The sequence below is a fragment of the Dasypus novemcinctus genome, chromosome 1, assembly GCF_030445035.2.
Source record: "Dasypus novemcinctus isolate mDasNov1 chromosome 1, mDasNov1.1.hap2, whole genome shotgun sequence".
NCBI classification, from domain to species: domain Eukaryota; kingdom Metazoa; phylum Chordata; class Mammalia; order Cingulata; family Dasypodidae; genus Dasypus; species Dasypus novemcinctus.
Window position 1 is genome coordinate 201921201 of NC_080673.1, and position 26208 is coordinate 201947408.

The 26208-nt window shown below is 47.0% G+C and overlaps 1 protein-coding gene across 5 annotated transcripts in view; it reads right to left on the reverse strand.

Annotated features, from left to right (window-relative positions):
- The window catches only part of EVC2 (EvC ciliary complex subunit 2), a 166890-nt gene that overhangs the window by 66443 nt on the left and 74239 nt on the right, over positions 1–26208 (reverse strand). For all 5 annotated transcript variants that reach the window (XM_058301201.2, XM_058301196.1, XM_058301210.2 and 2 more), the window contains 4 exons: positions 20507–20831; positions 12545–12784; positions 9735–9910; positions 7722–7881 (listed from right to left, as the gene is read on the reverse strand). In XM_058301201.2, the coding sequence (XP_058157184.1) occupies positions 7722–7881; positions 9735–9910; positions 12545–12784; positions 20507–20831 (901 nt within the window). The remainder of the gene's footprint in view (positions 1–7721; positions 7882–9734; positions 9911–12544; positions 12785–20506; positions 20832–26208) is intronic.

Genomic DNA, 26208 nt, shown 5'->3' on the forward strand with positions numbered 1-26208 from the left:
AACCAGAACAGCAAACAGCTGGGCCGCTCCCCAATGTGAGGAAAGGGGAGAAGGAAAAGTCTTAAAAGGCCTAACCCAGGGCCCCAAGGGTGCATCTCTAACCCTGTAGCACAGCCGCAACCCACATCTCCAATTGTGAACTATCTCTTTTCTTGTTTCTTAATAAACTCTTTACTCCCTTGCTTACCCTGTGCCATGTCCTTAAATTCTTTTATGTGACACACCAAGAGCCTAGAGACCCAGAACCCAGAGCATTCTGCCAGCGTATTTGGTGAGCCAAGTCAGGAGACAGAGGCAAGTTAATGCTTCCAACCACCCCCCCAAGACTGGTCAGTTTTTAATTAAAGCCTGTCCGTGCCTCTTTTAACAGTGAGGCTCTGGGAAGCGGATTTGGCTCAATGGATAGAGTATCCACCTACCACATGGGAGATCCAGGGTTCAAACCCAGGGAATCCTGTGTGGTGCGCTGGCCCACGCGCAGTGCTGATGTGCGCAAGGAGTGCCGTGCCACGCAGGGGTGTCCCCCGTGTAGGGGAGTCCCATGCACAAGGCGTGCGTCCTGCAAGGAGAGCTGCCCCGCATGAAAAAAGTGCAGCCCGCCCAGGAGTGGCACCGCACACACGGAGAGATGACACAGCAAGATGACGCAACAAAAAGACACACAGATTCCCAGTGCCACTGACAAGAATAAAAGAGACACAGAAGAACACAAAGAGAATGGACAGAGAGCAGACAACTGGGGAGGGGGGGGAAGGAGAGAAATAAATTTTAAAAAATAAAACACAATCCTAAAGGAAAACAAAAACAAAAACAGAGAGGCCCTGAGCCTCTCGCCCTGGCCTGTGCCTGCAGGTTCCTTCCCCACTCAGCCCCCAGGAGGCCCTGAAGCCCGTCTTAATCCCTTACCCAGGGCCCGCAAGGCTGTCTGCCTGTAAGCCGCACATCAGTCTGCTTTGAACATGCTCTTAATGTCCACTGGAACTGCAAACTCAGGCCAAGGTGGTGGTCCCTCTCATGGCCCACCTTCTAAGACCTCTGCAAAAGTAGTCAAAAGAAAAGTTTCCAGCAGCCCCCTTTCTAGGAAGAATCACGCAGTTTGGTAGCTTTGGTCCGGAACCAAGGGCCAGACGTCTCCCAAGACTGACTTCGCCCCAGGGATGCCTGGGCACATGGTCTCTGTGCTTTCCGGGAGGCCAGGAACCAGAGAAGCAACTCCAAACGTCTCCCAAGACTTGGAGAGCAAAAGTTCAATGGAGCCAGCCTCTGGGGTGCCGGGTTGGCTGACAGGCTTTTCCCCAGTCTCCTTAGAACAATGGGCGCAGATCCTCCAGCATTCCAGCAGACTCCCCAATGAGGTATCTTCTCAGGAATCGGCACAGCCTACCTGCTGAAGGTCTAAAAGGAAAGAGGCAAATCTTTTCCTGCCACACCATGTGGCTACAGAACGGCTAGGACTGGCCTCTGACCCTGAATTCCACTTAAGCCTGTAAGAGGAAAGAAGGAGACAGGCTGATCTGAGGGCCAGAGACCGTGTGGCCAGGAGGCATGAGGAGATGCATTGCCAAACCAGTCGATTATAAGCTCAGGGACGTTACTAAGAGGCAGAACCTGGAAACCTAGCCAGTCTGCCTCAGATATCTGTAGGAAGCTGCAAAAAAAAAAACACCTTTCCCTGGGCCCCCAGACTTCCCTTAACTCCCTTTCGGAAACAGCCTTTGCAGTTTTCAACAATCAAGACGAAACCACCGAGGAGAAGCAGGTGAGGAAGGGGAGGCATGGCCCAAAAGCAGGCTCATCTTTTAACTGCTGCCATTAGAGGGGCCAACACTTCAGGGCCCCCAAATCCAGAATCCACATCAGCAGGAACCTGGCCCCAGGCTGCCTCGCTACCCAGACAGGGCTTTGTCCCAGGGGAGGAGGGAAGGGGCCTGAAGCCACACGTGAACCATCAACCAGGAAGAGCCTCGGGGGACCCTTGATGTGGCAGGTAAGACTGGTAATTTCTTAATTACACAGGAGCCAATTACTTGGTTCTGCCTGCTCGCCAGAACTCTCTAGCCTGCTTGTGCCCAATAAGGGTAGTGAATGGGGAATCAAGATTTAGGTCATTTACTAGACCTCTCCCCTGTAGAATAAGGAACGTCCTCATATGCCATCAATTACCACACTAATGAAAGAGGTCGTCGATGTGGGAGGAGTGTGTGTGGGGGTGTGGAGTGGGGTACGGGAGAACCTCATATTTTTTAATGTAACATTTTGTGTGATCCATGTATCTTTAAAAAAAAGATAATCATAAAAATATTTTAAAAAGAATAAAAGTTTCCGGAAAATGGCTTCTGTCCCTTTGCTAATTAAGTGTGTAAAATTCTCTCTTCTGTTCTAATCTGTGATTAGCCTTGTGTTTAACTTTTTAAATCTATGTTCTTTGGGTTTAAATCTGTGTTTAACTTAGTCTGCTCGTGCCTAGGAATTCATAAATCAGATTTTGGGTTCCCCTGTAACCAACTGGATAACTGTGTAAGGTAACCTCAAAATGAGTCTTTAAATGTCACTGCTATCTTGCAATCTGATTTGATGTATAAGAGAAATCACATGGAATTAGTTCAACTGCTGGAAAAGTAGTAAAATTTAGCAACATTAATATTACTAATAAAGTAGTTTTAGTTGCTTAGTTAATAAACAAAAGTGCCCAATTTGTTTTTAAGTGGAATCTTACTAGAAACTAACGAAGAGTTAAGACCATTGTATAGATGCCTTTATGTTATAAAACAGCAAAAGCTGAAATTGCTATAACTGGGTGGATTTAGCCTAGACCGACCACTATGATGGTAATCTTAGACTGATTTACCTTTGTTTATGGTTACTTTGGGACTAGTTTTGCCTTGCTTTTGCTTGCTACTGTGATGGTAATTCAAAACCAAGTTTGCCTTTGTTTATGGTTATTTCAGGGCTGGACTCCAGTTTGAATTCATGGAAACTTGGGAAATGGCAAATTTGAGACACCCTGTCTCCTTCCTTCCACAGATGTTAACAGCCCTGCTTTCTCTCATTATTATCCAGTGTGGACTCCATTTTACCTATTCTGGGCAAGAGCCCAGAGGGACCCCAGGGACCTTTGAGGAAACAGCTGCAAGGTTGGAATCCTTGGCCCTCAGGGTTGGACATCCACTCTTCCAGTCCAGGGGTGGCTGGTCCTGTGATCTCTGACAACTGGGGAGTGGGGAGCCTCCCATTTTGAGCTCAAGAATTCTGAAAGCAGCAGGTCATGAGAAGAAAAAACCAGTTTTCCCTGAGACTACAGTAATCTTAGTGAGTATATACTAGAAGTAGCATTGCTCATCCAAGGTCTGTTGAAGTCAAAATGGGAAATAAGCAAAGTTCTGAAGTAAATGAAAATGTTGTAGATTGTATTTTAAAGCATTAGGATCAATTTGGTTATAAGCCAATAACTAAAAGGAAATTTTTGTGCAAAACTGCATGGTCACGTGAAGATTAATTAGAAATAACCTTTTAAGAGATCTTTTAAATGTTATTATACAATTAACCTTATTTTGTAAGAGAATGAAAATCATAAATAACATTAGTGAATTCTGTGTTTTTGTGTCTATTTGTGTCTATTTGTCCAGTGTATATTTTCATACATTGGGATGGTAATATCAATTTTTTTTTTAAGATTTATTTTTTAATTTATTTCTCTCCCCTTTCCTGCCCTCCCCCCGCCCCCAGTTGTCTGCTCTGTGTCCATTCACTGTGTGTTCGGTGTCTGCTTGTATTCTTGTTAGCAGGACATGGAATCTGGGTCTCTTTTTGTTACATCTTCTTTCTATGTCAGCTCTCCGTGTGTGCGGCGCCATTCCTGGGTAGGCTGCACTTTTTCCATGCTGGGCGGCAATCCTTATGAGGTGCACTCCTTACACACGGGGCTCCCCTACACAGGGGACATCCCTGCGTGGCATGGCACTCCTTGCATGCATCAGCACTGCACATGGGCCAGCTCATCACATGGGTCAGGAGGTCCTGGGTTTGAACCTTGGACCTCCCATGTGATAGGCGGACGCCCTATCTGTTGGGCCAAATCTGCTTCCCAGTAATATCAAATTAACAAATGAAAATCCTTAAAAGAGCTCTACTCAAATTGTTAAAAATTAAGTAAGCACTTATTTATTAGGCTGGGGAATTAAGAAATATAGGTTGTCCACTAATTCTCCAATTTAAACCTTTTAACAGCCTGAAAATGAGAGTAACTAATAATCCAATTGTCAAATTTCAGTGAGTGAAAGAAGTCCTTGAAAGCTATGGAAGGATCTTTTCTAGATTATGACTAGAACAAATTAAACAATTATAATATATTCCAGAACCTAGCAACCAGTATGCTTTTAAGGTTATTCACAGTTTCAGAATTTTATTAAAGAAAAAAGGTTTTAGCCTCTTGTGAAGGAAAGAACAAAGGACATTCCCTGCATAAACTCTAATGGTTTCAATTTTATTTAACTTGGATGTAATCTCCCTAGGTTAATAGGATACTAATAGAATAAATTAGCATTCTATGTATTAAATCTTTAAGATCAAAATTGTAAGTTCATGTTTGATGAAATATAGTTCTGTCCTAAAGTGAAATGACTAATTTTCACAGACCAGAATAAGTGAGGTACAGAAAGACCTTTAAATGGATAAAGGTAAATTTCAATGGTTGCTAACTATAATTTAATAAGCTTATTTAAATGTAAAGTAACTAGTCAATGTGGTTATGGCTAGTTATAAGAAGTTTGTAAAAGCATCTTCAAATCTGAAGCATTTAAATGTCTAATTCCAGGAAGCAATTATTAATTAGAAACCTAAACTAATGGATATTGATAACAAAAAGTGACTTCATGACAGAGAAACCTGTCAGCAGCCACCTCAATCTCATATCAAGGTGGTGGTAAAGGGAAGATAACACTGATTCCATTGGGAATTTTATGTTTCATAAAATAATTAAGAAAGTAACTTTTTCTGTACTGCTAAAGTAAAATACCTGTTAATTAATATAATCATGGTAAAAGTGTAGAAGTGAAAAGTAAAGTACCAAAATAGTTACATTAATTCGCTATGTTATACAATGTATTGTAAGTATTTAGAAAGTGGACAAAATGATAGATTTCAGTATTGTCAAATTCTCTTACATATTCAAACCAGGCCCCAGTAACCTGCATGGTGCCTCTCCATTTGAGTTATTGGCTAGGTTGGTCACTATGACCCCTAAAATAATAAAAGTAACTACCATATCTCTAAACATGCTCCTGAAATGCAGAATATGTAGCAGTTTCAGACTCCTGCAGCAGCTGGCAATGGCTCAACAAGACCAGGTTGACAATGGACATTGCCTCCAGGTTAGCTCTGTTTTGTAGTGCTGAAGGGCACTATGCACGAGGCCAGTGAAACACTGGAGCTTCCCTCTAAGGACCAACAGTGCTGCAGCATGCTGGCTGTGTGAAGGACATACCAAGAGGAGCAATAATGACCAGAGTAATATAAGCAGAACTTAAACACAACTGGCATTATGGGCTGCTCCCATGGAAAGACACATCCATGGTATTATATACCTGAAGTTTAGATCTATTAACTGTAGCTCAAGAAGAAACTTGTGCATTAATTAGTATTAAGTACTGTACCTATATGCCTGATGAATATGACAATATCTCTTCTTTTCTAGATCATATGCAGAATATTGAACATGCTAAAAATCTTGGTAAACATAATTCATTTTCTAAGCTGGTAATGAACATGCCTGTAAGATAAAAGAATAGTTCTCTTAAGTACTGTTTTTATTTTGTTTGCCATATGCTTATCTTATTGCCTAAATTGTCTTTGTGAGTTTATGTATATGGCAGTGCCTCTACTCATACCTCTACTAGTTGTTCTAGACATAACCATTTCTGCCGTGGGAACTGGGGTTGGCAATTTATACGAAACCCAGCTTGTCTACCACAATCTCTCCTTAAAGCAGGGGTTTCTTAACCTTTTTTGTCCCACAGACCCCTTTGCCAGTCAGATGAAAACCACAGACCCCTTACTAAGTCCGCACTATACTTTGTATTAGTTAATAAATATATCACACCTGCACCAACACATCCCCACAAGAATAATGCTTTCTTCAATTTCAGTTCAAGCTCACAGACCCCTTGTTAAGAACCCCTGTCTTAGAGTTAACCAACAGCATAAAAGTACTCAAGGAAGAACGCTGTTCCCCATCAGCTTTGGGAGGATGCAGCCTCTGAAGGCCCCTGGCCTTTCTCACTCGCATGGTCCAGTGTGTCCTGGCTGGCCCCCTTTTTAGGCCTGCTTACCACCTTCTTCTTTATCTTTTTAGTAGGATCATGTATCTTAAATTCCTACTAAGTTTATTTCTTCTAGAATCAATGTCTTCCAGAACAAGCTATTAGTCATGTGTGGATATCATCCAGTTCCAACCACAGTGCTGGACCTGTCTACCCTCAACCTCAGTAGAATAGCCAGAAGTTTTTATACTCTCTCAGGCAGGGCCTAGTCCTGCTAACCAGAGGGAAGCAGCTACAGAATAATGACCATTGCTCTTCAGTTCTCCCTTAAGAATAAGGGTGTAAACTCTCTGCGGGGGAATTTGAGGCAGGTGAGCATAGGAAGAGAGGGAAAGTGGCTGGGACCCAGAAAAGAACATGGGCAGTAGAGAACACAGTTGTGAGATCCTGCCTGGAATCCCCCTGCTCCTAAGAAAGCCAAAGAGACCTGAGCTACAAGGTCCTATTTGGAACTCTTTTTGGAGTGAAGGGGAAGCCCTGGATACCTCCTAACAAAAGGCCTCAACTTTGGCCCTCTGAGAGCTAACAGGTAGGGCAACGAATCAGAGCAGCAACCAGCTGGGACCCCTCTCCAACATGAGGAAAGGGGAGAAGGAAAAGTCCTAAGAGGCCTAAGCCGGGGGCCCCACAGGTGCATCTCTTACCCTGTAGCATGGTCTGCAACCCACGTCTCGGATTGTGAACTATCACTTTTCCCTTTTCTTAAGAAAATCTTTACTCCCTTGCCTACCCTATGACATGTCCTTAAATTCCTTTATGTGTCATAGCCAAGAGCCTAGAAGCCCAGAACCCAGAGGGTTCCGCTAACAGAAAGAGTGCACTGCTGGGGTGTGCGGTACATGTCACGGGGGAACACGGTATAGGGCATTTTTGCTTTTGTATGTTGGTCCCTCTTCCTCGCTCAGGGCAGGCAGGCAGCTGGGCAGATGAGTGCCTAGGATCAGGGCTTAGGCTCTGGGTCAGAGAGGCTGGGTTCAAATCCCACTTCTGTCACTTGCTCTATTTGACCTTGACCACGTTACTTCTCTGAGCCTTGCCTCAGTTCTATTTCTATAAAAGAAAGGCATAAAACAGGAGTATCTACCTCACAGGGCTCTTGCAAGCCTCAGACAAAAACTTCAGGACACTTCGCACAGTGTTCATCATCAGCAACATCACTAACCCCCTGAACCAGCAACCCTATTCCTGGGAAGACATCACTAACCCACCACCACCCTCTGCTCTGCTGACGTAGATAGTACAATAGTATCCTTTGTACCAAAAAGTCACTACCAGTCAACTGCAGATGTGCGATCGTGAGCTCTGCCAGGCTGCCCTTCTGGGCCACTGCAGTGAATTCCTAGCATGGGACTCAGTGGGTGTTCAGAAATGCTTCTAGAATGAACAGCATAGAGCTTTACCTACCTTTTGCAACATTTCTCGCCTTCTCTTAAGTATTAGTTTTTGATGGAGCTTCTTCTTTTCCTGCTTTAAGTCGTTGTCTAACTTTTGTTTTATAGAAAAGACTTCTGTCTGCGCTCGCTCCAGCAGCATTTCCATCTGGTCTTCATCTAAGTATCCCGCCCTAGACCAAAAAGACAGAGCGTTAATGCACTCTCCAAACTCACCTGGAGGTTTGTCTCCACATTAGGGTTTGTTAGAAGCTGAAGAATCTTTACCCTCAAGAAGCCATAGAGAACGGGCAGCCATGGCATTTCTAAAATACAGAGCAGAAAATGGTGGGTGTCATTAGGGACACAGAGAAAGAACCCCAGGAGAGGAAGCATCTGCCAGGGTGGAAGGAGGGTGAGACTTCTGGGGAAGTAGCCCCTGAGGGGGCTGCTGGGGTACAGACAGAGTTTTCCAAGTGAGATGGTGAATCAGGAATTTCTGGCGACAGGAACGGCACAAGCCAAGTCCAAGGGGCAAAGGGAGGGACTGTCTGTTTCTGCCACAGTCGCCACCAGCACGCCTGGTCCATCTGCAGCCCTGGGTGGGCCCGCCTCGGCACCCAGTGACTCACGCTGCAGGCTTCTTGAAGGAATGAACACAGGAGTGAATGAACGGCAGAGGCGTGTTGGAGAAATAGAAGTCTGGGCCAGGCTTTTAAAATAAAATGTGACAATAAGAGGTACAGTTCCTTTCCCTGGTAACTGCTCAAAACCAGCGCAAGCAGCTGTGGAGTACTTCAAGGCAAGGAAGTGTTCCTTTCACTTGAGTGAAAATTAAGCTGGAACTTCAAGTCAATTGCAGTGATAAATTCATTTGCATCTCTGGGTGGGGAGAGTGTGCCTAATTTGAATTTTGCAGAATCCTCATTAAACGGAGCAGGAGCCCTGCAAAGCCCTGATAAAATTATCTCAGTAGTAAAACCAATTCATAAAACCTTGGATCATCAAAAGGAAGCCAACTTTATAGTCCCATCCCAATTAATTTTAGAGCTTCTTGTAACCTAAAAGAATAAATTTCATTGTTCACAATTAAGCGGCCTCAAAGAAGAGTTGAGAAGGAGGGCTGTGGGAGGAGGGGGAGCTGCAGCCCCTCCGTGATACCTGAGCACAAGATACGCCAGGTGCTCCTGAGAAAAACCATTGGGGGCCTGTGACATAAGGTTCTTGTGTCTGCTTGGCCCAGTGATGCTGCCCAGTAGTCTGGCCAAGCAAGCGCTGGCCTGTCATGTGAGGCTACTTTGTGGATTTAAATCATCAGTTGATTCATTTATGCCTGGTGACATCTGCACTCAACTAAGAGACTGTTGTCAGCAATGACAGATGTCCCGTCCTATCCGCTGAAGGCCTTCCAAGGAGAACTGATGATTTCAGCAGTCAGAAGGGAAATTTCCATCTCCCCTTGGGCCAGCCAGCTTCTCCCGGGGAAATCGTGGAAACCTTTCCTGGCCCTCTCTGCCTTACGGAACTTAGACTTGAATCCCCATCGTTGTGTGAGCCGATTCCTATGACAAATCTCATGACATTGACACATTTGTACACAAACGATCCTGCCCGCTCTGGTTCCCTAGAGAAGCCTGACTACAACAGAACCCACATATCTACATGTTAACACTCTGTACCACCGGGTGATGCAGGAGCTGGAGCTCAGAAGTGGACCGCATCATCACGCAGTCGATGTGCTTCCATCGCCGATTTCTCAATGAAGCGCTGGTGGCGACCTGCCTCGATGGTCCTGGGTGGGGGTCTCCGGCCACATCACAGGTGGCCAGGAGGTGATATCTGCTGAAGCGTAAGGATGGGCCCGTGGGATTCACAGCCCTGCTCCCGCTACTCTCGTGTATGTTCTTAAAATTCTCTAATGCCAAGGAGTTGGCTCTTTTTTTTTTTTTTTACAATTAGCCAAGTCTTAAGAAAGACTTAAAGGGCAGCTGGTGTGTACAAGGAAAGAACAAAGGAGCCAGTGTCTGCTGCGGCTGGCCGGTCTCACCTCTCGTGCCTCTGGATGAGCTGGCTCAGCTGAGCGGCCGCGGTGCTCAGGAGGCCTTGGCCACGGGTCTCTGAAGACCTCATGTTGTGGACCAGGTACTCCCTGTGGCCAAACCTTTTACTTAGATGGTATCTCTTAGTAGCCTGGAAGAAGTCCATTAACTCTTCTACCTTTGCCTGTTTAAAGTAAATCAAGAAAAGATGCCCAATTAACATTTAGAGAAACTTCTTTTTAAACATTTAAATATGTATCTTTTCAGAAGAAAATACATCGGGAAAGGAGCACTGAGATTAAACCTGAAACCTCCCCACCCTTAGCAAAGGCTTACAAGGTAACTACGTATTAGTAAGAAAAGAATGCTTTAGAAAGTGATGGGAGAGGAAGCGGCTGAGGCTCCATCGGTTGGGCTCCCGTCTACCGTTCGGGAGGCCCTGGGTTGGTGTCCCGGGCCTCCTTGTGAAGGCAGCTCACCCGCATGCTGTGGACAGCTGCTGACCCAGGCGTGCCACCTGGCCTGTAAGCACTGCAGAGAGCCAACTCAGAAAGGTGACGCAACAAAAAGGGAGACAAGCAAAAACAGAACAGCGCGCAGCGAATGGACACAGAGAGCAGAAAGCAAGGAAGCCACAAAGGGGGGGCAATAAATAAAAATAAAATACAGACACAGAAGAACGCACAGTGAATGGACACAGAAAGCAGACAGCAAGCAAAGAAAAAGCCATAAGAGGGGGCATAAAAAAAATAAAAAGCGACGGTAGAGTTATCAAACAGCTGATGGCCCTAAGGAGTGTAATGTGGGTTCCTCTCATTCGCTTATTCACTCGCATTCACTCACACCTCCAGAGCAACCAGGGTGCGGAGCACCAGGGCGGGTGCGAAGCTCTGGGCTAAACCAGGAGCTCCCACATCACAGAGGAGACAAGAGGACCAGTCCACAAAAGCATTCTCCACCTACAAAATGCAAAATGAACAAAAGCCTACGACACTCAGGAGAGCAATGATGACTTAGCCTGCCCTAGGGTTTTTTCTGGGCCAGGCATTGGGTTGAGGGCTTCACCGCATTGTCCAACTTCACTCAGGCAGAGTATTATTTATTCCCGTTTCACAGACGAGGAAACTGAGTTTGTGCTCCGCAGTTGCTAAATGGCTGAGCAGGGATTTGAACCCGCTGATCTAATTCCAGGGCCTGGGCTCTAACTTCACGCTGCGTCACCTCCAAAACACCAGCTTTCCTCATTTGTTTTCACTGTGAATATGGAAGACTCCTCCCTTATCTACTCTCACCTAAGTTTCAGCGGGAAAAACCCAGGCCAGCACTGAGGCTAGCTTGTTCTCTTTTGGCCCTGGGTTCTTCTGAGCATGACCCTCTCTTCTGGAGAGGCTCACGATGATTACTTGGTCTCCTCCTGGGACACCCCTGGTCCATGCCAGCTGTGCCCCCATTTGGCCTGTAGCCGGAACCGAACCCCAGGGCTGGTGGCAACACCCCCGGGAAGGGGCAGGCCTAGCATGGGCTGACTTTCGTGGCTCCTTCGTTGAGTGCTGAGTCTTGTGGCTCCATCCCTGGGGACAGGCCCGCTCACACCCACACTTGGACATCTGTGCCTGCACCTCACCTGCTGGTTCTATTTTGGTGTCCACCAGTTTTGGTCCCCACGTCTGAATGGACGCGGCTCGCCCTGCTGGGAGGGAACCAGAGCTTCTAGAGCCAGTAGGGGATCTTGAGAGAGCCATTCAACCAAGCGGCCAACTCTCCTGAATGAGTTTTGGTGATAAAGGTAAAATTGCCTGCTATATCAGAAAGACACATTTCTCAAGAGCCAGAGGTATCCATTCTTGAAACAAAAGAAACACTGGACTGACGAGGAAATTGCACCACCAACTCCTGTCGGTGCCCCGAGTCCTTTAGGCTGGGTCCCCTGGTGCCTTTGCTTTTTATAGTCAGAAATTAGCTCACAGATTGGAGGAGGCAGCCCTACGAGGGGTTGACATCTGTGTCTCTCAAATATTCTGTTCACAGTCAAAACTCAAAATCCCATAAACTAAACGAGCACTCAACGGTTAATTACCATTACCACACCTGGGGCAAGTCCGCAGCACCCAGTGATGAACTGCATTCCTGCACAGAAATGATCTCACTCTGTGTGTGTGTGTACGTGCAAATGTATTTAAAATTCTTCATACAGACCCCTTAAGAAATTCACAGCAATGGTGAGAGTTTCAGACCAATTATTTTTGCCATTGTCTAGGAATTTATTCAGCCATGATTAATAACATTCATTTTCAGCTTTTGTGCAGAAATACACATTCACCCAGGCACAGATAAATATCCTAAACCCTAGGTATAAATCAAATGTCATTATTTATATTTATGTTTTCAGATAGATAGATATAAACAGACACACAGAGAGAGATAATTTTTTTTCCCTTTTTACTGCTATAAATATTAAACATGAATTATGCCAAGCACTGGCTTCTCATGAATAAGGTCATGCCATCCGCATCACCACCCTGTGAATATGCTACTACCCCATTTTACAGGTGAGCAAACCAAGGCTCAGAGAGGTTATAATTTGCTCAGATCACACCGCTGATAGGTAGTGGAGTCAGAATTCACACCCAGGTCTGCCTGAGACCCAGGTGGCTCTACTTACTGGGAACTCGCCCACACGTGAAGAGGCAGAAGAAGAAAAGGCCATTGGTATGCAGCACAAAGGAGAAGGCAGGACATAACTGTGAGCAGAGAAAGTTACCGAGCCAGTTCAGCAAAATTACCCTGCCTTCAGAGCAAGCCTGATTGGAGGCATTACCTGCGCTTGAGAATAATCCTGCAGCAGCATTTTAGCTGCCTCTGGCTTCAGTTCCCCTTTTAAAAGAGCACTTTTGATCTGAGTGAAAAAGATACGGTGCAGTTCGTTTCTCTGGAAAATGGCCAGCTGCCGGCGAGCCTTGGCGAGGTCTTCATCCTGCTGCAGGGCCAGAGACCTTCTCAGCTGGTCCTGCTCCAGGCCGTGGGCGGCGCGCAGGAGGCTGCCACACTCGCCCGCGCTCTGCAGAGACAGAGGGTGGCTGCGTGAGGGGCTGGCGCTGAATCTGCACGCACGGGCACGCTTGAACACATGTGCACACGTGTGGCAGGTGCACACTGCCCAGGCACAGGTGCACACCCCTGTGCACACGCAGCAACGTGCACGTGCACACACAGCAACATGCGCGCACACACACGAACTCAGCGCACATCCAGCAATGCACACGCACGAGCATGTGTGCACACATGAACACGCCTTGCACATGGCCACGTGTGCACACACATGAACACAGTAAACATAAATGGCCACGCACATGCACACAAGCGCACGGACATGCATGCACATAAACACCAGTGCGCACGTGGTACACATATACAAATGCACACACACAACACATATGCACAGGCACAATGCTGCAAACTGACAACGATGAGGCTGCTAAGTCCCAGGAAATGCTGTTGCAACCTGTCCTCCCCTGTTACATTACTATCTTCCAAAACAATTTCAAAGCAGAAAATTCACAGGAGTAGAAATCTGCAAATCATACGGCCTGAAAATAGCCTGCAAAAATGGAAAACTCTTACACATCAACGTACTGTGCTGTTAGGCTTGCAAGATTATTTCCATCATTTTTCATTTGTAACTTAGTCGAGGAGAAAAATACCAGCAATCAGGCCCAAGCTGAGATCACTGGGTGAAAAATGAAAAAGAAGTGCTGGGAAATGGCTGTTTGGATGCCTGCAATTTGTGTGGTCCATTTTGAGGAAAAGAAGGCTGTAAAAACACCTCTGCTGAGCTCCTACTGCATTCTCACTCCCATTAGCTCAGTACGACTCGTCTTCCAGGAGGAGAGCATTATTAACTCCATGTGGTAGGCAGAATTCTAAGACAGGCCCCAAGCCCCAGTGTGTGTGCAAATCGCTGCTCCCTGAGGATGGGCGCGAACTTGAAATAAGATGCGACAGCCACTCCCATGATTTGATTACAACTTTGAGTTCATCGGAAAGGAGATGATCTGGGTGGGCCTGGCTTAATCAGGTGCGCTTCCTTAGGGAAGGACACGGCACTTCCTGAAGAAGCAAACAGTGACACTCTAAACTGTTCATGGAGCGAAGCAGGCTCTAAGAGCCGAGGGCCCCTGTCTTGCAACCACAAGGAAATGTATTCTGCCACGACTTGAATAGGACTGGACCAGGACCGAGCTCTAGATGAGAATGCAGCCCAGCCGACAGCTTGATTTGCGAGACCCTGAGCCGAGAGCCCAGCCAAGCCATACGCGGACTCCTGCCCCACGGAGGCTGTAACAAATGGAACTGGTGTTTTAAGTCACTGAATTTGCGACAATGTGTTACACAGCATAAAAAACGAATACACTTCATTTTACAAGTGAAGAAACACAAGCTCAGAGGAATTAAAAGCCTCTCCCAAATTCTAGGCAGAAGGTGGGTGTGATGTCTAAGTAAAGGACACGCTCCTCCAGGGAGCAGGCCTAGTGTTCCCCACCCCGTCACACTCACCCCCACTTCCACTTCCCGTTGCTCACAAAAGCCTGCTCGGGCAATGTCCTGGCCTCAGTATCTCGTCGACGTTTCAGTTTGTTCAGAATCTGGGTCAAAAGAGGAGTGGGGCTGACTTGGGGCCCCCTAAAGTCGTGCTGGTACGAGAGCCACGCCACGAGAATCCCTGTCTTGGGGGTGCGCGCGGCGCCCAGCACTCAGCGCCCAGGGACTTCACCTGCCTGCCCTGTCCTGGGGGTGCGCGCGGCGCCCAGCACTCAGCGCCCAGGGACTTCACCTGCCTGCCCTGTCCTGGGGATGCACGCGGCGCCCAGCACCTTCACCTGCCTGCCCTGTCCTGGGGGTGCGCGCGATGCCCAGCACTCAGCGCCCAGGGACTTCACCTGCCTGCCCCGCCGCACCTCCAGGATCTGTCAGCACAAGTGACGAGGTCTCTTTAAGAAGCCACTTTTATAAAATGCACAGGATTAGACGCTGCAGAGTCACTCTATCCGAGAGAAGGGGCTACTCCCAGCTGACCTGATCTAAACCATAAAAGCAATTCTCCGAAAACCACGAGAGGGTCTGGGCCCAGGTGCGGGGGCTGCAGGGACGCTCTGCCACTGACCGCATCACTGGAGCCCGGCCAGGTCGGTTCATCCATCCAAGTGACCCTCTTTTTGGACAGTAGGGAATTTGATAAGCCCCAAACCTCCATTTAGTTGAACTGATAGTTATGAAATATGGGTAAAACCCATTTACCTTCTGACAGCCAGGACAGAAAGTGCTTGCACACACACACAGGCATGCGCCCACATGTCCTAAACTGCATGATCTATCCTTATTTAGAATATTTTTTTGCTGAAGAATAGGGCATAGACAATATGTTGCATCGGGGACACATTCCCTAAAATTAACTTGAATGGGAACGCCCCCTTCTACAGGCACTGCCCTCCTAAGGGGGTGTCCAGGGCCCTGCAGAAATGCATTCAACCCCTGACCAAGTTCAACCCCAGGGCTGCCACGCAGGGAAGGTCATACATGGACATCAATGAGGGATCCTGGTATGAGAGTCAATAGGGAGTGGTGGGTAGTGGAGCACAGGGAAAAAGCAAGCCTTGCCTAAAGGGGCAGTCAGTCTTCACCCCACCAAAGGGCTACACTGCTCCACGCAGACCAAACATTCCCAATTTTTAGGGAATCTGGATTTTTACCTGGAGCTTTACATTTTAAATATTGGCAACAAAGGAACCTTAAAAACATACATCTTGCCCCTGACTCCCTAGGAAGCTTTCCAATCAAATGGACTCCAGGGAACTCAGGGATGCTCTCTGTCCAGTGGCATCAAGTGCCTAGCAAAGCAATTTGTCCTGTGTAGGAAATGGGCGTGGGAGTGGGGTGGGGGCACTTCGGTCTCGGCTTGAGAAGCACTGGCCTGCAGCAGGCCGCTCTGGAGCAATCGGTTCACAGCATTGGCTCTACGCCATCAGAAAGGGTAAATCAAACTCAGGAAGTTAGGACGGTACTGAATTATACTCCCTGTACTCAGTTTAACAAGACAAGCAAATCACACGCAAGTTTTACTAAAAATTTGTGTTTCTGTGTGATGGAGCTGGACTCAGATGTGATCTTTGTCTACAAGTCTCTCCTGTTACTTTTACCAGAACTGTAGTTGGTGCTGGGGTTTAGTGTATACCCAGGGGACCTGAATCTCTGGACTATCCATGTCATAGCCAGGCCCTGAGCCTCAACAGATTTGCAATTCCAATCCCTGGTTTGGACTTACCCCACTCAGCTAACATGGAGGTGAAGAAGGTCAACCACCACACCAGGGAGCCAAGAGTGCCTACAACTGAAAGCAGGAGGATTGCATCCAGCATCCATGTGGAATCTAAGCCCCCTCTTGATATAGAGGTGGAGTGGACACAACCATTCCAAGGTCCACAGGATGGAGGAATAGAGTAGGATTAGAGTAGATTACTGATATTCTATTCATGAACTATTGTGATTAGTAATCGAAGAAAATGTGGCATTGGTGTGGAGAAAGTGGCCATGGTTGCTGCTGGGGGTAGGGAGTGGGAGGAAGAGATGAGATGTGGGGGTGTTTTTGGGACTTGGAGTTGTCCTGGGTGGTGCTGCAGGGACAGTTACCGGACGATGTACGTCCTCCCATGGCCCACTGGGTGGACTGCGGGAGAGTGTGGGCTATGGTGTGGACCATTGACCATGAGGTGCAGTGGTACTCAGAGATGTATACACCAAATGCAGTGAATGTCTCGTGATGATGGAGGAGGTTGTTATGGGGGAAGGAGTGGGGTGAGGGGGGTGGGGGATATATGGGCACCTCATATTTTTTTAATGTAACATTAAAAAAAAAAAAAAGACAAAAAAAAAAATACCCATTCAGAGACAGCTCAAAGGTAAAGGTTCCTGTGACGAAGAATAAGACCCAGAAGAATGAGAAGGCCTGAGGCCGAGGGGGGCACAGCCCCAGGAGCATGTGGGAAGCAGGTGGGTGGAGAAGAATGAGCCCAGCTGGGAACCAGCCTGGAACCAGCAGCGAGTGGTTGTCGGGTGTGGGGCTAATACAGCCTGTGCATCAATTCAAAATTGCCTAATTCTGTATCCAAGTGTACCTAGTCTCTAGAAATCCAAATAAGTGATAAAGGCCCTACAGTCTTTGAATGTTCAGAAAGGATGTAAGACTGAATGTGTGCGGTCACCCCTCCGGCTGAAGTGTGGTTTGCTGGCCTGGCAGGGGAGCGGCCGCGGTAGGCCTAATTCCGCTGCCCCCATAATAGGGTGGTTGGTCGGGCCCACCGCCACCCCTGAAGGAAGCTCGGCATGGGCGCAGAGTGCCCTCGGGTCTCCCCTTCTCGGCGCCATGCTTCCGCGGCCGCCCCTCCTCCCAGATGGCGCCACCCGATGCCTTGTGGGGCGGCACCCTTCTTCTTCCTTCTCCCTGCGCAGGCGCAGGGCAGAAAATTCCAGTCTGCCCTTTTCCCTTCCCCCGACAGCAGCAATAGCCAGGCGTGGGCGGAAAACTCAAGTCTGCCCTCCACCCCAGCAACAGCAGCCACCAATCCCTAAACCCTGCCCCTTCCCCCAGCAACAGCGACAGCCAATCCCTAACCACCACCCCTCCCCCGTCCAGTACCACCCACTGACCTTTCGCCGGCAACCAATCAGAACAGGGCATGGCTTCGACCAATCAGCCTTCCCCAGCCCCTATAAAACTGTTGCCTCTCCCTCAGTAAAGTGGACTTGCGTGTTTACCTTGTCTCCGCGGTAGTTCTTCTGCCGTGCGCCCTCCAGTCCTGAGAGCCCCCGACAAGGGCCTGGCCTCCCTTGTCCCCAGTTCGTCGCCTGCTTCTCCGGGCGACCCCTTCGTCGCCGGCTTCGCCGGGCGACCCCGTCAGCCGAACCGCGCAACCCCTTGTGAGACCGATCCCTCGTCTGCTGCCGGACCGACCCCTCGTCCCAAGTGGGACCGACCCTTCGTCCCAAGTGGGACCGACCCCTCGTCCAGAGCTGGACCGACCCCTCGTCTGCAGCCAGACCCCACCTCTACCGACCGAGCAAGCCGTCGCAAATGTGTATTCAAAGTTGCATCCAGACGGAATGTAGGGGAGATTTTAATTCAAGCTCCCCTGAAATGTGGAGGATATGCTAATTCAAGCTCCCCTGAAATGTGGGGGATATGCTAATTCAAGCTCACCTGAAATGTGGGGGATATGCTAATTCAAGCTCCCCTGAAATGTGGGGGATATGCTAATTCAAGCTCACCTGAAATGTGGGGGATATGCTAATTCAAGCTCACCTGAAATGTGGGGGATATGCTAATTCAAGCTCACCTGAAATGTGGGGGATATGCTAATTCAAGCTCCCCTGAAATGTGGGGGATATGCTAATTCAAGCTCCCCTGAAATGTGGGGGATATGCTAATTCAAGCTCACCTGAAATGTGGGGGGTACTTTAATTCAAAACCTATCTGGTACTCAGACAAACACTTAACTAACAAGGAAAGTCGTTTTCTTTCATAAAAGCACCGTTTAACTCCCCACCCTTTCATCTTTTCTGTATAAAAGGGGACCCACAATTCCATTCCGGCTCGGTTTTTATTAGGACAGGAGTCTGCTGAGTCTGGCCGGTCGAAATAAATCAATTTCCCTCGCAGAGTTCTCGCATCCTGGCCTTCGATACCGCCTACACCCGCCTTCTTTCTCTACTACACGGCAAGTGGCTTCCCTCGGGCCTCTGCCTCCCCACCTCGAAATGGAAATAGCTCACATTCCCCGACTGGGCCACGCCCCAGCTTCTTTGAAGATGACAGGAAATGGTGCCTGGTAGCCCCCTGCAGGGTGACTCTGGGACAAGGGCGGTCTAAGTACCATACAAGCAATCGCTCCTTTGTCCTCACCACCCACAGGCATCACTGCCATCCTCCTTTTAGGGAAGGAAACCGAGACCCCAAGAGACTGAGCAACGCAAGCTGCGGAAAAACAGAGTGAGGCTCTAAAGCCAGAGAGTCTGCCTCCAGGGTCTCCGGCCCTCCCTCCTCTGCCTGGGACTGCTCCATGGAGAGAGGCTCTGCAAGCTGAGCTACGGCATCAACACGAAGAGCTTAATCTCTACACAACTGCCCAGAATTCCTAAACTCTACATTTTAAAAACTGTTCATTTTGAATTATGAAAGAAAACCATGCATTGTCCCAAATAAATTTCGTGCCTTATTTGGAGCTAATAACACATCTTCGGGTAATTAGAAAGTACAGTCCGTGGTTCTGTGGGATGAGTGGCTACAAGGCCTGAGAGGGAAACTGTTCTATGCCCGTAGGCAGTTGGGACGCTATTTCTGGAAGCAGCTGGGCTAAGATGAGGTGACTGGTCTCTGCCCACGAGGTTCTGAGCTGTGTGCGCTCCGGTAGCAGGTGCAAGGACTGCGGGCTGGACCAGCTCAGACAAGCAGTCCTGGATAAGGCAGGTTTAGGGGGTCCCCTCCTCACACACACACTCCAAGGAGAAGGAATGAGCCCTGAGGGAAGGGAGCTCTTACTCTCCTCCCCCATCCCAGCTCCGCCCGCCCCTGGGTACATAATGGGGCTACACAACAGAAGGTGTGACCCCAGGCCATCCTTTGGTAGCAAAGGCTTGGAACATTTATAAATGGTCAGCCTGATGGGGAACACACTAAGGGCAGCAATGTGGCATGAGCTTAGAGCAAGGCCTGGTGCAGGAAGTGCTAAATGGGGGTGCGCTATCAGTACATTCTTAAAATTTATATAATAGTATCATAAGATGTTTATGATGGGATGGCAAGTGGAAACCAGCAAAATGCGCAATTATATGAACTGCATAAACTTTGCTTTGCTAAAAAGCAGTATACAGCAGGCCGCTGAAATGTACACCAAAGTCAGAGCAGGAGTGCAGGCAGCCGTGGCAGGCACTGTAGTTTGAGGGTCAGGCATACAGCAGGAACTCAACACAGGCTGAATGAATGACAGCCTGCACTTCAGCCACATGACGGGTTTTCACCGCTTGTTTTCAGGGTTTTTCTTTTTATGCCTGGGAGCTGGAGTTGGCCAACCGTGCTGTGAAGTGCCAGATGACCATCTTTGGCCTTGCAGGGGGGTCTCTGTCACATATTCGTCTCTTTTTTTTTTGTTTTGTACAAACCTTTAAAAACCCTTCCTAACTCAGAGGCTATGCAGAAACAGGCCAGCATGGTTTGGCTTGAGGACTGTAGTTTCCTAACACTCAGTGAGTTTCCCTCATTGAGAATGTATTATTTTTATGGAAAAGACGCAATAACCAATTAAGCAAGAAGAAAAATAGAGATTGTTTGGAGCTGCATCACTGAATAGAGCATGGAGTGCATTCTTCATAAGGGATGGAAAGATGGACGGGTAGATGGATGGATGGACAAATGGATGGGTGGAAGTGCTGATGGCTAGAAAATGGGTGGATGGATAGAAAGATGGATGAATGGGTGGATGGACTGGTGGATAGGTGGACAACTGGACAGATGGACTGATGGATGACAGATAGACAAATGGATGGTGGGTAGGTAGATGTATGTAAAAGTGGACATATGTATATATATATGTGTGTATGGATGGATGGGGTAGGTGGGTGGGTGAGTGGAAGGGAGGATAGATGGGTTTGTGAATGTAAATGAATAAATGGCTAAATGACATTGAGAGGAAGGAGAGAGGCAAGTGAAAGCTTTCTTCCGGAGCTCCCTTACCCTCTCGCTAGCCCGCTTCAGCAACTCTTCCGCTTCCTCCATTGCCGCCATCTCCCTCTGGTACTGGATCTCTGTCCTCTTCCTTGCTTCCAGGTCACACTCAGCTGTCAGTGCCACCATCTTCCGGTCATACTCTTCTTGTATTTCATTCTCCAACAACAGAAACTGCTTTTTGAAAACAGCACACATCTTCCTCTCTACTTGCGGGGAGAGGTGGCCACTGCTGGTCAGATTTCTCAGTAAAAGGGCAATGATATCTCTGCTGATGTGGGTTCGACAAGCCTCCAGGTCTGAGTCTGCCTGGTTCAGGGTTGCGATCTCCAAGCTGGGAAACACAAAGGTCACAAGAATCCCATTACACAAAATCACAAGGCGGTCCCTCAAAGTTCTGAGGTCTGAAATTATTTGTAAGTGTGGTAGATTGAATCATGCCCCCCACAAAGACATGTTCAAGTCTTAACTCACAGTCCTGTGAGGGGGAACTCATTTGTAAACAGGACCTTTGGAGATCTTATTTGGATTAGGCCAAACCAAATCATGGTGGGCCTTAATCCAACATGGCTGATGTCCTCGTAGGCAGAGGAAATTCGGATGTGGTGAGTCAGGAGAAGCCAGAGAAGGAGAGAGCTATTGCCGTGAGGCAGAGATGTTTCTACAAGCCAAGAAACCCCAAGGATGGCGAGAAGCCATCAACAGAATGCTACAGACTCCAGAGAAAGCATGGCCTGGTGGATACCTTGAAGTTGAACTTCCAGCCTCCAGTGCTGTGGGATAATGAATTCCTGTTGTGTAAGCCAACAAGGTTGCGATATCTGTCACAGCAGCCCAGCAAACGAAGACAGTAAGTAAGGCTTTTCTTCCTTCTCCCCTCATCTCCCTTTTTTCCTTCCTTCCTGCTCCATCCAGTTATTGAAGGGCAGTCACCAAATTAACAAAGTTTTACTCAATAAATAAAGGGTATCCTACTGGGAACAATAAGGAATATGGAGGTGGCCTTTGTCAACAAGTAACTCATAGTCCAGAAAGGAGACCAAGGTACAAATGGATAGTTAAAAATAGTTGGAGGATTTAAGAATAATGTTGACTTTACTTTTTTTCCCCAAGTACAAATTAGTTTATGGACAAGTAATGCGGTATTGTGTATGGGATTCTAGAATGGTTTAAAAAAAAACAAAACAAAGGAAATCTGAATAAAAGGATAGACTTTAGTTAACAATAATGCATCAACATTGGTTCACTAATTGTAACAAGTGTACTTACTAAAGTAAGATGCTGGTAATAAGGGAAACTGTGTGTGGGGCATATGGGAATCTTATACATTGATGCAGGCTAGTAAGACAGGGAATCAGTAGACGGATCTGGAACCCGGCAGAGTCCACATGGACATCAGCAACTCCCAAGATGGCTGCTGGAGGACCTCCACCCCCAGGACTCTGCTACCCAGAACAAAGGCTTCTTCTGGAAGCAAAGAAAAGCCCCAGATATTCCCCAAGGACTTTATCATTGAGTCCTCAGTGGAGGATTGATGGGTGAGGTGATCAATCAAAACAGCAAACAGCTGGGACCCCTCCCCTGCCATGAGCAAACAGGTGTAATAATTAATAGTTTATAAAGTGGACCACCACCCTGACCATGCTCTCTCGTGCTCTCTTGCCTCTGAACCCGGGCTCTAACTGCTTCTCCCCCACTTGGATCACCATGTAAGTAAAACCTGGGCATTTATAACCTAGAATGGGAAATTGCAGCCTGTAAATCAGCCCTCTTTATTACTTTTTCGGCTCCTTCCTCTCTACCTAGGACCCCTGCTGTGTTATTTTCTCCCATTTCTCTTCCCTCCCCACCTGAATAAATTACTGGTCTAACTCACCTGGCGTGCTCTTAAAATTCATTTCTGCAGCATAGCCAAGAACCTAGATAAAATCCAGTAACACTATCTTCTCAATTCTGTAAATCTAAAACCCTCCTAGGTTGATGTTCAGAGTTAATAGAGGTGAGAAGATAAAATGACTGGCATCGCGTCTGGCATTCTGCTGGGGCTGTATAATGATACTTTCCTTCTTCGCCTTTCTGTCTCCCAGGAGACTAGCTACAGAACAGAGTCCAGGGACCACAAGTTGCTTTCCCCAAATGATTGGGAAGACAATTTCATAGGGACTTGGTTTAAATAGTTTTGATGTTAATCACTATCGATAAACTGGCAGAAGTGACAACATTAAAAACTGTCAGTATGCTTCAATGACACAAATGAGGGGAAAATGTGCCTTTAGAACAATCAAGTACCATGCTATTGGTGAAGCTAACACTCATCTGTTAATTTCCCAAATGGCCACAGGAGAAAAAGATAAATATTCAGAATTCGTCATTCACATAAAGGATTGGATTAATTGGTAAAGAGGTAAATTCCCATCTGCCCTTATGGCATTTTTAATTTAGTCAAACAACAATGAAATGTTCTACTTCTTAAAAACAAAACAAAACAAAACAAAACAACAACAATAAAGAGTCCCTAATGACTCCATGATACACACAGAAATTCTGAGTTGTACTCATTGGGCTCTGATTCTTAAGTTTTTGGGTTTTTTTTAAAAAAGATTTATTTTTTATTTATTTCTCTCCTCTTCCCCACTGCCCCCCCCCCCAGTTGTCTGCTCTCTGTGTCCACTTGCTGTGTGTTCTTCTGTGACTGCTTCTATCCTTATCAGCGGCACCGGGAATCTGTGTTTCTTTTTGTTGCTTCATCTTGCTGTGTCAGCTCTCTGTGTGTGCAGCCCCATTCTTGGGCAGGCTGCACTTTCTCTTGTGCTGGGCAGCTCTCCTTACAGGGTGCACTCCTTGTGTGTGGGCTCCACTATGCGGGGGACACCCCTGCATGGCAGGGCACTCCTTGCACACATCAGCACTGCACCTGAGCCAGCTCCACATGGGTCAAGGAGGCCCGGGGTTTGAACCGCGGACCTCCCATGTGGTAGGCAGATGCCTTATCCATTGGGCCAAGTCTGCTTCCCATGATTCTTAAGAATTTTTTACTGCTCCAACAATTTGGCAAAATTAACAGGATTCAAACACTGCTTTCCAAGGGAGCATTAATTTTTTCTGGTCACAAAAATGTCATCTTGCCACTGCACTGGAAAGATGGACAAATTTGCACAGGCTACTTTTGCAGCATGTACGTCCTGCACAAGTGAGACCCTCTTGTAAGTGAGTTACTTCAAGCAGTTTAGAACAATGTCCAGCACATAACAAGAACTCAATAAACATAAGCCATTATGATTTATTAATGGACTTACTGATATTCTACTATGGAACTATTGTGATTAGTAATGAAAGAAATTGTAGCATTGATGTGGAGAAAGTGGCCACGGTAGTTGCTGGGGGCAGGGAAAGGAAAGAAGAGCTATGATGCGGGACATTTTCAGGACTTGGAGTTGTCTTGGATGGTACTGCAGGGACAGATGCTGGACACTGTATGTTCTGCCATGGCCCACTGGGTGGACTGGGGGAGAGTGTAAACTACAATGTAAACCATTATCCATGCAGTGCAGCAGTGCTCCAAAATGTATTCACCAAATGCAATGAATGTGCCACGATGATGAAAGAGGTTGTTGATGTGAGAGGAATGGGGTGAGGGTGGTGAGGGGTATAAGGGGACCCCTTACATTTTTTTAATGTAACATTTAAAAAAAAAAAGAAAGAAAAAGGCTCGCTCATAATAACACCTCTAAAAGAAACAGCACAGCCTGTATTATTCAGGAATGGATGAATACTTTGATTAGCTAATGATGATTAAAAAGAAAAAGACATTAGCATCTTACTCCTCATTTCTTTCACATAAAAATTAATCTAGTTGTCACCAAATGGTGAGCAAGGTATCAGAACAAAATTAGGATAAAATTTGATACAAAAGGCAATAAATGTGAAAAAGGGCTTGATAATCAACATGGAAGATAATTCAGAAAGAAAACTAAATTGCCATGGCCATTTTTTACAATATAAATCCCCTTTGTTCAAGTTAGCTGGTATAAGCATATAGACTCACATAAACCAATTTGGTGCTAGTGAAACAAATTTTCCCCATCAGAGGCTCGTTTCTGTGGATAGATAATACTGTAAAATTCCATTATGGACTCCAAGGAGGTCATATTTACATACTGTTGTTTCGAGGGCATGGACAACAGAAATTTAGGCGGGTGATTGATTATCCTCCTTAGTTTGTAACTGTCCAAATTATAATGGGAGGTTGAATCAGAGTAAAACTGGTCACCACCTCTGAGTGAAACATCACGAAAACTTAGGATAAATCATTTTCTCCTTTTTCTTTTACTATGGCACAAACCCAAACAGAATGCAAGCTGCAAGGGCCCATCAGCTTGTGTCTTTCCTCCTGGACGTTTTCCACTTAGAGCTCTTCCAGTGCAAAAGTGAGACTGGGCCCACCCACGGCTTTAGGGACTTCTTAAAGGGAAACCCTGGGCTGGGCTTTCCCAATCGCTGCCTGTTCCTCAGCCTACCTGCCGGCCAGATCCTGCAGGGCAGTCAGCTCTGGAACAGCCCAGGAAGAGCCATGAGTGCTCCTCTCCCCAGTTTAAACGTTCTCCTGAGCCTTCCTCCTAATTCCCTTTCAGGCACGTACTCATACCTTTTGGACACAGCAAGGATTTCATTTCGTGTCTGAGCAGGGCCTTGGGAGTCACAGTGACTTCATTTCCAGCCTCCCCTCCACCCCTTTAGGAACTGGGCAAGCTGCTGTGAGAGCCTTGATGTCCCTGTGCCTGTTTCCCTCCTGTGAAGTGAGATTATCATCACCCACCCCAATGGAGGGTCACGGAGACGGTTCAAGACCTTGCCTCTCGCGGTACTGGGTGTATCAGTCATTCATTACGGTACAGCACGTACAGGCTTTTAAACAACAGCTTTACGTGTATTAAACCATTTAATCCTCACAACAACCCCGTAAGGTAAGCAGTTAACCCCATTTTTTATAGGTGGAGAAACTGAGGCACAGAAAAGTTAAAATACCTGGTCCAAGGTCGCACAGCTATTAAGTGGCACAGCGGGGATTTGAACCCCAGGTGCAGGGTTCCAATGTCTGCTGCCCTTTAGGCCCCCAACAAAGACTGTGAGCCCCTTAGCCTAGTGCTCGGCACAGAACAGAGGCTGGAAAATGTTACTTCCCCCTGCTGTTGCTGTTGTTGCATTTATCAGTCTTCGTGGATATTACTCTATATGAGAAAAGAAAAGGCCTGAGGAAAGCATAGCCAACAGAGAGATGGACAGACAGACAGATGACAGGCAGGTAGAGAGAAAGATGATTAGATAGATGACATTAGAAATTCTTATTTAGAAAGGCAGACTGTACTCTGCCTGAAGCTTAGCTGAGGGTCATACGAAAGACAGCCTGAGAAATAAAACAAACTCTAAGCATCAGCTAATTCATGCTTCTAAACAAGGCACAGATTTCCTCAATAGATTCCCTATCAAGTAGTCATGAGCTTCTGGCTTGCACACCCACAACGATGGGGAGCTCAGTGCCTCTCCAGGAAGGCCTTTCCACTATTACAGGGCTCAGAAAGGTATTCTTCATAATGAGCTGAAATGGCTTCCCTAAAATTTCCACCACTGTCACAGGTTCCACTGTTCTCTCCACAATAACCTTACAGTTGTGGCCACATATATACAAAATATCTCCAGTCCAGACTAAACAA